This window comes from Arabidopsis lyrata, assembly GCF_000004255.2.
Source record: "Arabidopsis lyrata subsp. lyrata unplaced genomic scaffold ARALYscaffold_1, whole genome shotgun sequence".
In the NCBI taxonomy this organism is placed as follows: Eukaryota; Viridiplantae; Streptophyta; class Magnoliopsida; order Brassicales; family Brassicaceae; genus Arabidopsis; species Arabidopsis lyrata.
Window position 1 is genome coordinate 18141374 of NW_003302555.1, and position 15453 is coordinate 18156826.

Genomic DNA, 15453 nt, shown 5'->3' on the forward strand with positions numbered 1-15453 from the left:
ATTTTTAGAGGCTGTTATGAATCGGTTGGGATTCAATTATAATTGGATCACGTGGAGTGTTAGTTTGGTCTCGTATCAGGTTCTATTGAATGGGGAACCTAGAGGAAATATCATTCCCAAGAGAGGTTTACGGCAAGGTGATCCCCTATCGTCCTATTTGTTTATTTTATGTACGGAAGTACTGATTGCTAATATTAACAAGGCGGAAAGAGAGAAGAAGCTAAACGGAATTAAGGTAGCGAAAAGAAGCCCTCCAATTTCACATTTGCTTTTTGCAGAGGATAGTCTCTTTTTTTGCAAAGTAGATACAAAGCAATGTAAAACGGTGATGGATATTATTGGAAATTATGGTAAAGCTAAACGGCAAGAAATAAATTTCAGTAAATCATCGGTTATGTTTTGTAAGCGCGTAGCAAACCAAAAAAAAAGATTAACTTAAAAACATCCTTGGAATTACTAAGGCAGGTGGCATGGATGCATATTTGGGTATACCAGAGAGCTTAGGAGGCTCGAAACGTAAATTTTTTTAATTATGTCCAGGAAAGACTCAATGAACGGATTAATGGCTGGTCAGCTAAATATCTATCAAAAGGTGGGAAAAAATCAATGAGCAAGTCAATGGCTTTGGCACTCCCAACCTATGTTATGTCTTGTTTTAAACTCCCTCAAGAGTTAACATCTAAGTTAACTAGTGCTATTTCTAAATATTGGTGGTGTTCCAATGGGAGAGATCGTGGGATCCATTGGATAGCATGGAAGAAGATGAATAAGGATAGAGAAGAAGGAGGTTTAGGCTTTCATTCCCTGGATCTTTTTTATGATGCCATGTTTGTTAAACAGTATTGGCGTTTAATCCAATATCTGAACTCTTTAGTAGCTCGAGTGCTAAAAAGTAGATATTTCGGGAATATTCATCTTTTACATGCAAAAAAAAATAAACTCTCCTTCGTTTGGATGGAAGAGTATTTTTTTGACTAAAAAAATGGTTGAAATGGGAGCGAGATGGTCACTAGGTTCGGGTTTCAACCTATCGGTATGGCGAGATCCTTGGATTCCTCATGTTAATCCACGCCCGCAAATGGAAAAGGAAAATTATTACTTCCAAGTCTGAGGGTTAACCATTTAATTAATCCGGTTTCTAAAGAATGGCACCTTCCCATTTTACAAGAATGTATAGATCCGCTGGATATTCAAATTATTAGAAGACAGACTATTAGTCAAGTTTATAAGCCAGATAGGCTTATTTGGCATAATACAAATTCAGAGATATATACAGTAAAGTCAGGCTATCGATTGCTCGAGAGATGACAGAAACGATCGAATGGGACACAAATTATAAAATATTACAATAAATCATGCTTTATTTGAGTGCTCCCATTCTCAAAAAAATATGGGAATTATCCGCAATACCTATGGTATCAGGTAGCTTTCCTCTAAGTTCGGAATTTGCAAATCAAGATTAATCTTTATTGGAGTTTACCACTTACTGTAGATGGGGGGGAGAAAACCTATTGTTATGCTTGGATTTTAGTGTTCATATGGAAAGATAGAAATAAAAAGGTTTTTAAGGGAATACAATCTGAACCCACAGATATTTTAAATCACGTTTTGAGTGAAAACTTAATGTGGGCAGAAGCTCAGTTGGAACAGATTGAAATTAGCACTATTACGGAAACTTTGGAAAGCGCAACTTAATCTATAAGATGTCGGATTGATGGCTCTTGGAAATCTTCGGATCCAACTATGGGTATACACGATGGTGGCGTTTTCAAGGAATTGACCATACGATACTGCTTGTCTCCCCCCCCCCCCACCCCCTTTCATTCGGAGATGGAAGCTTTAATTTGGACTATGAAACAGATTCTTCAGAGTTAGTATCGATGGTACAATCACCTGAAGAATGGTCCGCTTTCTCCAATCTACTAGATGCTTTTGGATTGCTCCGTGTCTCTTTTTACTTCTTTTCGTTTTCTCTTATTTCTCGTGTATGTAATGTTAAGGCTTACTGCTTAGTCCGTTCTTCTAAATTTTTATTTTCTGAAGCTATTTTTGTAAACTGTTCTCCTTCTAATTGGGCAACCAATCAATGAGTTATTTTTTGATTAATGTGTGGTTGACAAAAACAAATTATACTAAATTATCAATATTACTATCATCTAGAGATGTATATATTTATTACTAGATGACTCTCCGCGATTAATGGGATTAAACAAATGTTTGTTTTTAACAATAAATATAGTTACTTTGTTGTTAGCTTTAAATTCGATATCCTGGTTACGACTCGGTCTTTGCCAAAAAAAACAGGTTATGACTGGGTATTGGTAAATCACTATTTGATATTATGTCTTAGGATCGGATAATGGCTCCGACTTGTAATATTTAAGATGTGATTGGTAAAATTAAAAGTAGAATTGAGAAGAAAAAATAATAAGAGGAGAAATGAAAAGTTATTGTGAATCTAACTATTTGATTTTAAAAAAAAGTTACTGTTATAAATCGTTATAACATTTAGAAAAAATACCCAGTTACGGTTGTAGTTTTTAGAAAGTTGCAATCCGAATAAATATTTTCTGCGGTTGCGTATTTTTATCGTAATTTTTCATAAGCGGTTGCAACCGTACTGTTGAACCATTACAACATTTAGTTTATTTTATGAAGAATTGCAAATTTTGGTTTATTTTCTAAATTGTTAACATTTTAATTTCATTTTTTCTAAAACTTAAAATATATTTTACGGTTGTGTTTTTTGTAGAAAGTTGTAATCCGAATAAATGACTTCTACGTTGCATCATTTAATTTATTTCACAAAGAAATGTGACTTTTCGTTTAAATCCCAAGGGATTGGCCGTTTAGAACGTTTATTGACTTTAACAGGTTGAATCTTATTGTCTGCATAGTTAGGTTTCGCTAATGGAAATTAGGTCTTGATCTAGCTTTGTTTGAAGATTTCTATCACGCTAGTGAATTGATCAGTTGTTGAACATGTTGTCTAGAGATAGATTAATTGTGTTTTGGTAACCATCTGAAAAGGCTAAGAAGACCACATTATTCGATTACCCTATCCTTAGGAATTTCTAGTCTATATGATTTATCTGCTTACTTATCTAATTATTCGTTATCTTTGTTACCTACTCCTAAGTTTTGATATTTTTTCTCTGTCACCATTGATATACTCGATCACCACCTCTCTTCTGGCAGTGAGCCTGTGTGATGAGTACATGCTTGTATTTCTGTCGTTTTATTACCTTCTGCATTACCTTTTACGACTGTTAGAAAACCAATCCATTTCTGCTTTGCTTAACTTAATGACCTCTGATCACATTTCATTTGTTTGCATCACACCTGAATGGATTGATACCTTAAGTACTGCAATAACATGATAGAAATTGATGACTAACTAAACTCCTACTCTCATGTGTACCTCTCTGGTGGTCGGGGTTTGTCACCGTCACTGCAAAAGTTCTGTAGCTTAATTGTTGTTTTTCTTAGAGCGATTTCGTCGGTATAGATACTATAAGAGGTTTTCATGGGTCCTTATTTGAAAACCGATTTCATTCTCTATTCTCTTTTTTATTATTTTAATGGTGAGAACTCTTTTAAGAATCCACCGTGTCTTTAGGCTTCGATAAGTTCAGTGATGTGAAGTGTTGTCGTCGAAGAGTTCAAGGTTTTCGTCCGCTGAAGTCTGACAACAGAAAAAATTTATATAATTTTTTTGAAAATATTAAATAAGTTCAAAAAATTCCCAACTAAGTAATCAATATTCATTATTTACCCACTGAATCTGCTAAATCTGTGGCTCCGTCGGCCTTGATTAGTCGGCCTTGTTTATTAGAAAACAATAATAAATAGGGTCTGTAAGACTGTAATGTTGCAAATTGACCAAAAACAGAAATAATTATGTAGTTACTTTGGGGGATCCCTTACTTTAAAGAAAAAAAACGTGGCATTTTCTAACATTCCAGTGGCGCACATTTGTACATTACATTATTTGAAACTTTTCGATGATTCAAGAAATTAAGGAAAATTGGAAATAAAGGACAAATAATTAAACTATTGTCCATCTATGCATTCTATATTCATGATTGGTCATATATACTTTAATATTGGTCATATAGGATTTCATATAATTAAAATCTCAATATGCCCCCAGTCTTTTAAAATCTTACTAAACTATTAAAAAAATTCAAAATTAAATTGATTTCTTTCTAAAAACAATTTGGAAAAAATATAGGACAAAATCAACATTTATTTACATTCCATTATTTGTTTTGCCGTAGATAATTTCATATCTTCTTCTTCTTTGATTCTCTTGTTCATCAAAGTTAAGCTTTCGTAATTGTTTTCTCCTCTTTAAAAACGCCATATTAAATAACTTTTTTTTTCTTCTTCTTCTTCAATCTTTCTCTCTATCTCACTCCCTTGATTTCAATTTCTTTATGAAGCGCAACTATAATTTTCCGGGTTTTGAAACAAGAAATTAAGCGTAATCTATAGAAAAAAGTGTTAAGTATAAAGAAAAATTCTAATTTGTGTTATAATTTATTCACTTAAGTATAAAGAATTTTAAAGTATTCAAAATTCAACTAATTTTCCGGGTTTTGAGACAAGAAATGAAGCGTAATCTATAGGAAAAAGTGTGAAGTATAAAGAAAAATTCTAATTTGTGTTATAATTTATTCACTTAGGTATAAAGAATTTTAAAGTATTCAGAATTCAACTTCTGTAATTTGCAGATGTAATCAAATTCACTATATTCAATTTCCATATTTTAAGATTTTTTTTTTTAAATCTAAATTAGATAGAATGTACTTTCTAATTTTTGTAGAATAAAAAAAATCATAAGAATATGTTTTCTAACATTCTTAGAACATGAGTAAATGTTAGAAAACATATTCTAATTTTTGTAGAACAAAGAACAAAGTATAGAATATGTATTCTAAAAGTCGTAGAAACTAGTATTCTAAATACCGTATAACAGAAATGACTTCTAAATTTTGTAGAACATGTAGAGTATGTAAAATACATAATCTAAATTTTGTAGAACATGTAGAGTGTATAGAATATACATTCTAATTTCAGAAGACATATTCTAAACTTTATAGATCAAATTTTATCCATCTAAAACGAAAACAATAATATATTTTTGACATTTTATATATCTTCATGTCTTCCTTATCATTTTAATAATATTTTTCTTAATTATTTTTGAAACAATTGGTTCAATCTTATGCAAGGGATAGTTTAAGAATAGTTTATATTTGTTCATAGAATTCATATATGGACAAATACTTAAATATTTATCTTTTATTTCCAATTTTTCCAAATTATTTTAGGTTATAAGATCTTTTATACGAAAAGTAGATTACTCAAATAACTCTATCCCATTCTTACCAAAAAAAATAACACTATCACATCAATATTACTGAGAAATAATGCTAATTAAGTGGTAGATTTCTTTTAATGGTTGATTAGTGGGTATTTTTTTTGTGTTACGAGCATTCTTATTTACGGATCAACGCTAGTAGTATTTTTTACTTACAACTGTTAACATATTAAATTTGATTGATAACTCTTTCACTCATTAATAAGAAATCTACCATTTTAATAGTTAACAATCCCAAAAAATATTATAAATAAATGGTATGAAAACACGATACCACCATGAGTTAATTTGTACTATTCCCTCCGTTTCAAAATATAAGGCATTTTAGCTAAAATCACGCCGATTAAAAAGATTTACTTTTTAAAAGTTCAGTCAATCATAAAAGAGACTACATAATAAAAATAATTACAAAATATTAAAATAATATATAATTTGCATAGAAACTTGAAAACAACTTATACTGTGAAACAAAAAAATTTCTCCAAAACGCCTTATATTTTGAAATGGAGGGAATATTATTTATCATTGTTTCGAACTATTTCATCATTTTCGATAGTTATCTTTTTCCTTTAAAAATTATTTATCGTTTTGTGTCACCAATAAGACGTATTAGTTAGTAAGAAAACTCGACTTAAATATTAGAAAATTACTTTGATCACTCTTTTTTAATTCCATTACATGAAATAAACAATGATGGATAAATAAATTATTTAACTAGTATCAAATCATTTCAACCTCATTATATTTAATTTATTCATTTAAAATCATTGGTGTATTTCTTATAAATAATTTATTCATTTAAAATCTAAACTTCTAGTAATCTAAACTAAGTAATAAAGAGTTATATATCCCTAGTATCGGTTTACACGTTATAGAAATTAAGTTTACAACTTTTTTTGTATCTTTAAGTTTTATAAGGTGTCAGTTTTTTAAACATAGAGTAAAAAATGAATATTCATAAATACGATATTCATAATACATAAAATATATATTATTTGTTTTGCCCAAAATTAAAAAAATTATATATAAATATATATATATATATATAGTATTTGTTATCTACTAAAACCGATTGTTCGGGATGTTATGCTAGGATTCGAATTATGATTATTGTTTTGTAAGTTTCGCAACTCCTATTTGTTACTCCATCCATTTCAAAATATAAAATGTTTTGGAGTTTTTTTTGTTTCAAAATATAAGATGTTTTCACATCCTCATACAAAAGAAATAATAAAAAATTAATTTATCTAACAATATGAAAAGTAATCAAATGACTGTTTCTCTTTCATTGGTTTTCACTGAATGTTTTTATTAAAAAAAATTACTTTGGTTAAAAGTAGAAAATTTCGTAATCTATGTGTTAATTACCACAACATCTTACATTTTGAAATGGAAAGAGTATCACTTTTAGTAAATTTAATTAGTTGTTGACAAACAAAAACAGCAATTACAAAACTACTCCAATGGATTCACATTTTTTTATAACAAATAGGGACAAAATGATCATTTTAAGCTTATTGAATAATTATTATCGTTTATTTTTGTCAAACAAATGGAGATGGTTATTTAATTAAGTGAGAAAGAAAATAATACTAATAAAAGTCACAAATGGTCCCATACGTGTGATTGGGCACGATACTTCCTAAAAGCATACCACTAGGCTCTCTCCTATATAACTTCATCTCCACCAACGATGCATTTTCGTCCTCAGATCTCATCTCACTCACAAGAGAGCGGGAGATAAAAGTTAAAGCCTCTGTTTTCTAAATTATTTACGATTATACTCTTTTCCTTTCCAACATGGCGGCCTCAGTAGATAATCGCCAATACGCTCGGCTCGAGCCAGGTTTGAACGGCGTGGTTCGTTCTTACAAACCTCCCGTCCCAGGCCGGACCGATTCTTCGAAGGCAAATCAGAACCAAACCGTGTTCTTGAAACCAGCCAAGGTTCATGACGATGATGAAGACGTGTCGAGCGAAGACGAGAACGAGACACACAACAGCAACGCCGTGTACTACAAGGAGATGATAAGAAAATCCAACGCCGAGCTTGAACCGTCCGTTTTGGACCCGAGAGACGAATACACGGCTGATAGCTGGATTGAGCGTAACCCTTCCATGGTACGTCTCACAGGGAAACATCCCTTCAACTCCGAGGCGCCTCTCAACCGTTTAATGCACCACGGGTTTATCACCCCTGTCCCGTTGCACTACGTTCGTAACCACGGCCATGTCCCTAAGGCCCAATGGGCTGAATGGACGGTCGAGGTGACCGGATTCGTCAAACGCCCCATGAAATTTACCATGGACCAGCTCGTCTCCGAGTTTGCTTACCGCGAGTTCGCCGCGACACTAGTTTGCGCGGGGAACCGCCGTAAGGAACAGAACATGGTGAAGAAGTCAAAGGGATTCAACTGGGGCTCCGCCGGAGTTTCCACCTCCGTGTGGCGTGGTGTCCCTCTCTGTGACGTTTTGCGTCGCTGCGGGATCTTTAGCCGGAAAGGCGGTGCTCTGAACGTATGCTTCGAAGGGTCGGAGGATCTCCCGGGCGGTGCCGGAACTAGTGGTTCCAAATACGGAACAAGCATCAAGAAGGAATATGCCATGGATCCATCAAGAGACATCATTTTGGCTTATATGCAAAACGGGGAGTATCTAACACCAGACCACGGGTTTCCGGTTCGCATCATCATCCCCGGTTTCATCGGTGGCCGGATGGTTAAATGGTTGAAACGAATCATTGTCACCACTAAAGAATCCGACAATTTCTATCATTTCAAGGATAACAGAGTTTTACCTTCTCAAGTAGACGCCGAACTCGCCGACGAAGAAGGTACATAAATCTTTTCAATAGTTAGCTTTGTAGCAATCTCATATTAAATACATATAAATTAATGTTAGTGGATGATGTCAGCTTCTGTGATTTATAGAATTAAATATAAATATTTTTTTTGGTAATTAAACGTAAATTCAATGGTTTTGTTTTAGGTTGGTGGTATAAGCCGGAATACATAATCAACGAGCTAAACATAAACTCCGTGATTACGACGCCTTGTCACGAGGAGATTCTTCCCATCAACGCTTTCACAACCCAAAGACCTTACACTTTAAAGGGTTACGCATATTCCGGTAACATTTTAATTTAATAAATACGTTAATTCATAGGACGATTTAATTTAATAATAATAAAAAAATCTTTATACAAAAAAACAGGAGGTGGAAAAAAAGTGACCCGTGTGGAGGTCACGGTGGATGGTGGAGAGACATGGAACGTTTGCGAACTTGACCATCAAGAGAAGCCAAACAAGTATGGGAAGTTCTGGTGTTGGTGTTTTTGGTCACTTGAGGTTGAGGTTTTGGACCTGCTTAGTGCCAAGGAGATTGCTGTCCGTGCATGGGACGAGACTCTTAACACGCAGCCCGAGAAAATGATATGGAATCTCATGGGGATGATGAATAACTGCTGGTTTAGAGTGAAGACTAACGTGTGCAAGCCACACAAGGGTGAGATCGGGATCGTGTTCGAGCATCCAACTCTCCCGGGTAACGAATCTGGTGGATGGATGGCGAAGGAACGTCACCTTGAAAAATCCGCTGACGCGCCTCCTACTCTCAAGAAATCTGTCTCGACACCGTTTATGAACACAACTGCGAAGATGTACTCGATGTCCGAGGTCAAGAAGCATAACTCTGCTGACTCTTGCTGGATCATTGTCCATGGACATATCTATGATTGTACCCGCTTCCTTATGGACCACCCGGGTGGTTCGGATTCGATCTTGATCAATGCTGGTACAGATTGTACGGAGGAGTTTGAAGCCATTCACTCTGATAAAGCCAAGAAGATGCTTGAGGATTACCGTATCGGTGAGCTCATCACCACTGGTTATTCCTCTGACTCTTCCTCGCCTAACAACTCGGTTCACGGTTCATCCGCCGTGTTCTCGCTGTTGGCTCCCATTGGAGAGGCGACACCGGTTAGGAATCTCGCTTTGGTTAATCCCCGGGCTAAAGTCCCGGTTCAACTCGTCGAAAAGACTTCCATTTCTCATGATGTTCGGAAATTCCGGTTTGCTTTACCGGTTGAGGACATGGTCCTAGGCTTACCGGTTGGTAAGCACATTTTCCTCTGCGCCACCATCAATGACAAGCTCTGCCTCAGGGCTTACACACCTAGCAGCACTGTTGATGTGGTTGGCTACTTCGAGCTCGTGGTCAAGATTTACTTTGGTGGAGTCCACCCGAGATTCCCCAATGGCGGGCTCATGTCTCAGTACCTAGACTCTTTGCCTATAGGGTCAACTCTGGAGATCAAAGGACCATTGGGTCATGTTGAGTATCTCGGCAAGGGTAGTTTCACGGTTCATGGTAAACCGAAGTTTGCTGATAAATTGGCAATGTTGGCAGGCGGAACCGGTATAACTCCGGTTTACCAAATCATTCAGGCCATTCTGAAGGATCCAGAGGATGAGACTGAGATGTATGTGATTTATGCTAACCGGACCGAGGAAGATATTCTGCTAAGGGAGGAATTGGATGGTTGGGCAGTGCAGTACCCGGACCGGTTAAAGGTTTGGTACGTAGTGGAATCGGCTAAGGAAGGTTGGGCATACAGTACCGGGTTTATTTCAGAGGCGATTATGCGAGAACATATCCCTGATGGACTAGATGGCTCAGCCCTTGCTATGGCTTGTGGACCACCACCGATGGTTCAATTTGCGGTTCAGCCGAATTTGGAGAAGATGCAATATAACATCAAGGAGGATTTCTTGATATTCTAGTCTAAACCCAAGAGATTTTCAAAAGTCACAACGTTAGGTGGTCAAAAAGCCTAGTGTTGTAGTAGATTCTAAATAAGTCCGAGGGATTTGTTTTGTATATAATGTTGGTCCTTTAAAGTCTTGGATTTGGAAATATAATGTGTCCGTTGAATTCACGATCGATATTTTCTTCACAATAACAGACAAAAAGTATTTCAAAATTCTGTGGTTATTGTACCTTGAATTTTTTTGCGTTCACTCAAACATTGAATTGAATATCAATTTGAATATATTCATTGTTTCATATGTCCTTTGTCGTTAAAAAATAAAAAAAACTACAGCTATTAGACACCAATAATCATTTTCAAAAAGAATAAAGCCAAAGCGGAGTATTTTTCTGTTGTGCAAGTTGAAACCAAACTTGTCCATTAGTTCCTATATTAGTCTTCACCACTTAAATGATTTAAAAGATTAGGGGGAGTGAATTTACTTTTTTCATTTGTTTTATTAACCAAGAAGCTCTGAACTTGTAATTTAGAAGACTCTTCCTTTTTGGGTGATTAGTTTAACTATATCAATCGTTTGAGAATCTTTAGTGTTTTCAGTTAATATTCAATTTTTTCTTATTAAAAGCGTACAGATTCTCTTTTTTTTTTTGATAAAATTGTACATATTTATATCAATGTGCTCAACTATTTATATATTAAGGTTCTATAGAATTTCCTTAATATATAGCTAGCATCCAAACTCTTCCATTACAGGATTAGAATTTTTCATACAGCATCACGGGTTATGTTCGAAGTTATCTAAAAGGAACATCATATATCTAAAATTAAATAGTGTACTATTAAACCGATACAAAATGTTAAAATATTTTTATTTTTATTTTTATCTAAAACCTTAACGTATATATAAGCGATATACTGGTGGTATCTAAATCAAATCATATATCAACGGTTCATAACTTTAAGAACTTAAATAATGTCGACAGAAAAATTCAAAGATATTTAACATATAATATCGAACGGATGTAAAACAAATTGATGTTAATTCGTTTAAAAATGTGTCACTCTGGAAATATGTAGAGCTTATAAGTATAAAGTATACACTAATATGTTTTAGATTTATTAAATAATGGAAGCTTGGAATACTATACCAACAACAACAACAACAACAAATCTTCCGATGATTGATAATGCACCTCATGATTTTATGATAGTATATGACTCAAAATATTCAACATAAATTCTATAAGTTACAAATCAAACAATAGTCGATATCTCCAATTCTGGAGGATCTAATGTAGAAGTAGTCTACTATTAGTTTCCTTCAACTTAGTGATACACATGAACTGGAGTTGAATTTATGTCATTTATTTAGAAATTATTAATTGTTTTCTAAATTTAAATATAGAAAAAGCTCATTCAAAAGAAATAATAAATATAACTAAGATTAAATTTAAATATAGAAAAAGCTCATTCAAAAGAAATAATAAATATAACTAAGATTAAGTCATTACGCATACAAAATGTATTTAAATAAACACCACATCTATTGGAACTAATAAAACTCCCCTAAACTCAGGAGTATATATTAATTTAAATTGATGAGACAGTTAAGCTCCTTTAATTGACTCTCAGATTTAAATTAGTAAGCATAACAAATAATTTACTTTCAAATTTCCAATATGATTTGTGATTATGACAGAAAATTATGTTTAATCCCTAGCAAGTTGTTAACTTTTGATAACATAAAATAGCCAGCACGCGAAGAATATTTCAAATCATCAATTACTTTATGATATTAATAGTAAATAGTAAATGCTGCCCTGCAAATCTCATGCTTGTTTGTCGCATTAAATCGTTGGGATGTAAAATATACTTCACCTGAGCTTTTTGGTTTCTGAATGATTTAATTTCGTTACATCATCCTAAGAATAAGCTATAAAATGATTCTGACCTTTCGTTTTCAGGTAGAATAAAACGATTAAAAAAAGTTAGGTATCGTGAATCTGTTGTTGGTAACGAGAGAGGGGAACTTCTATTATTGGTCGATCTACTGTGATGCAAAATGTAAAGTAACCAAACAATATTTTATAACGAAATAGAGAAAAAAAATATATTATATATAGAAAAAAAAATAGTTGTACGATTTGTTGTATGGGGATGGATATTTAACTAGTAGAGAAGCCTTCGTCGAACTTAGATTCGACAAAACTCAAATGGTCTTTCCTAAATAAGAACTAATTACAACGTATTCTGTTGTGTAATGTTCGTGGTTATTCCTTAACAATTGTATTTCTTCTTTTGAAAAACTTAAAAATATTAACCATAAATATAAGCCAAGCAAGACCATCATATATAATAACTTGTTAAACATGTAAGATTTATCTTTGAAAAGAAATAACATGTAATTTCACTTATGCAATTTGTTCATTTAAAGTAACTTCAAATCTATATAATTTTTAAGGTGCTCTATTCACCCACATGGTGGTGGGCGAGTGGTTGGTGGGCCCTGGTTGTTTGGGTGAAATTTCCTCCACTCTGGCTTCGACTCCACCTGCTGTTATCAACATTATTGTGGGTAGTCTGCCAGTTGAGTATTCGAATGAGTAGAGAAATGTCATGGATCTAAGGATAGAAGACTTTCAAGATTTCTTATTTCTATTATATCAGCTTTTTGAAGCCTATGTAAAGAGTTTAAAGTTTGTAAAGTTGATTATCAGACTAAAGATAACAAAAACTAGATTAAAGGCATTCTCCTCAAAAACATTCGTTTCTCTTTAACGATTTCTCTATTATTTAACCTAATTCACAACACGGTTATATGTTATAAATTCTGATGTTTTTTAGGCTGCGTTTGTATGTCTCATAGATAACAAATATGTAATCTCTAATTCAAGTTAATAAAACTACATATGACGATCATTAGTTTAAAATGGAGATGAAAATTCTCTCGATAGTCGTGCCTAGGAGCGTTTAAGGCGATTTGTGGTTCCTTCGCATTTCTCTGCCGGAGATCGGCCTCACGCCGGTCACCGAGAAATTCTACTTTCTCTCCCTATTTCCTTTCTTTCTGACTTATAAAGATTGTCGATCCGCGTGTTGTTCTTCCTCCAGATCCCCCTGATTTGGATCCTCCCAAAACCCTAGAAAATCCTTCCGCCGCCGTCTCTTCTTCGCCTCAGATCTCTGTGTCCCCGACCTCGATTTTGGCTAGTGTTCCTCCTACCGCATCGTCCTCGTACGCAGAGCGGTTCAAGGCTTCATTACGGAATCTCAAGAAAATTTCCTCGCCGGATTGTGTGGAAGATGGTGCACCGGTGGTATAAGCTCCAGTCTCAGTCCTATTGAAAGCTTTTGATCAGTGGAAGGGTCACATAGTGGTAAAATTCCATGGCTTAATCCCTCCATCCTCGAAGATATTCTCAGATTTGAACCCTGCCTGGGGGAAGTTTGGGAATATAATCATTCGCAAAGTCTCTGAGACCTCATGCTTGATTATGATTCCGTGCATTTCGACGCGTGAATGGGTTCTGCAGGTTGGGTATTGTCAAGCAGGCAACTGTGCCTTTTCCATCTACCCTTGGTCTGCTGATGGTTCGCTTCACTTACCAGAGCTGGAGACGACTCCTACATGGACAATACTAGAGAATGTTCCGCCTCAGATGTACTCACTTGATGGGATAAGCGTTATAGCTAGCACAATCGGTGAGCCACTCCACACGGAAAAATCAAAGTTGGACCCCTATTACTTTGGAAGCACGAAGATAAAAGTTGAGGTATCTCTTTATAAACCTCCTCTGACTTCTATCATTGTTAGGGACTCTATGCTTAACTCTGTGAAAGTTAGCATTTCTTACCCTCGTTTGCCTCCGAAGTGCTGCAACTGTGGTCGGTTTGGTCACCTCCTGAATAGGTACCCGAAGCCTTTAATGAGGAAGCAGCCGGTTAAAGATTCAAAGAAAGGGTTTGCTCTAGCGGGTATTGCTATTGCGGATACCATAACTTCTCTAGCCAATGTGGCCAGTGGTTCACAGTTGGTGTCCGATCGAAGTACTCTTCCCTCCTCCTCCAAGAAGAGGACTCATATTAGAGCAGAGACAAGGAGGCGTTCTAAGGAAAGAAGTAGGAGCTCTCCTCATGTTGAGAGCACTAACTGTCATAAGAGTGATAATAATATGTCAGTTCAGACTCAGGAACAAGTAAAAGCCTGGATTAAGGAATGTTCTGATAGGAAATTATTGGAAGCTCATGCCATCAAATCAGAAGCAAAGGCTGTTGCAAAAAAGCAATGGATAGTGGTGGGAGCAAAAAAGAAAGGAAAAGAGACAGATCTTAGCCAAGGTAGTCAGTCCATGGGAAAGGTCTATACCAAAACAGGGTTTGCAGAGGTTAGGAAACAGATTCTCGGTGCTTGAAGTGTTAAGAAGCTGTCTAATTTGGAATCCAAGATCAATTTTGTTAAGAAACCTCTTAAGGGTCCTTGTTTTCCCCCTGGAATGGTGATGAATGGAGAGAAGGTCCTATATATCTCTAAGGTTTCTCTGGATAATCGGGGTAGCTCCTCGGTTAATCATGAAATCCTCTGATAGAGCATAGCTCTAACAGATTTTGGTAGTTATAGTGATAGTTTTTGGATGGAATATTAGGGGCTTGAATAGTCTATCTCGTTAGAGATTTTTGCGCAATTGGATAGGAAAGAATAAGCCTAAGGTTGGGAGTGTTTTGGAGACTCATGTCTCAAAGGAGAATGCACAACAGGTTTTTCAGGCTGTATTTCCAGGTTGGAGGGCTGAGATGAACTATGAGTTTGCGGAGAATGGTAGGATCTGGTTTGTATGGGATCCGGAGGTTTCAGTTATTTGCTTCTATAAATCTGCTCAAGTTATGTTGTGTGGGGTTTATGGTCCAACAACAGAGGAGAATTTTTCAGTGGCTTTTGTTTATGCTTATAACACTCAGATTCAAAGGAGGGAATTATGGAGGGAGATTACAAGCATTACTCATAACTCTCCTGCTAGGGGTCTTCCTTTATTGATTATGGGAAATTTCAACCAGATCATCTACGCTAATGAGCATTTCTCTGTTCTTCCGCATGAGTTACCCCTCTCAGGTATGGCAGAATTCCATGATTGTTTGGTGTTGAATGATTTGGCTGATATGCCTTCAAGAGGGTTCTTTCATACTTGGTATAATGGTCACCAAGAGGATCCTGTGCTCAGGAAACTTGATAGAGTTTTGGTGAATGAATATTGGAGAGATACTTATCCTGAGTCACTATCAGTTTTTGATCCTCCTGGGGATT

General features: G+C 35.2%; 1 protein-coding gene across 1 annotated transcript; it reads left to right on the plus strand.

Moving 5' to 3' along the window:
- The first annotated feature begins 7020 nt into the window (after nucleotides 1-7020).
- Nucleotides 7021-10367, plus strand: LOC9329985 (nitrate reductase [NADH] 2). The gene is made up of 3 exons (XM_002891183.2): nucleotides 7021-8219; nucleotides 8375-8515; nucleotides 8600-10367. The coding sequence occupies exons 1-3, from the start codon at nucleotides 7187-7189 to the stop codon at nucleotides 10165-10167; spliced, it is 2742 nt and encodes a 913-aa protein (XP_002891229.1). The 5' UTR covers nucleotides 7021-7186; the 3' UTR covers nucleotides 10168-10367.
- The last annotated feature ends 5086 nt before the right edge of the window (nucleotides 10368-15453 follow it).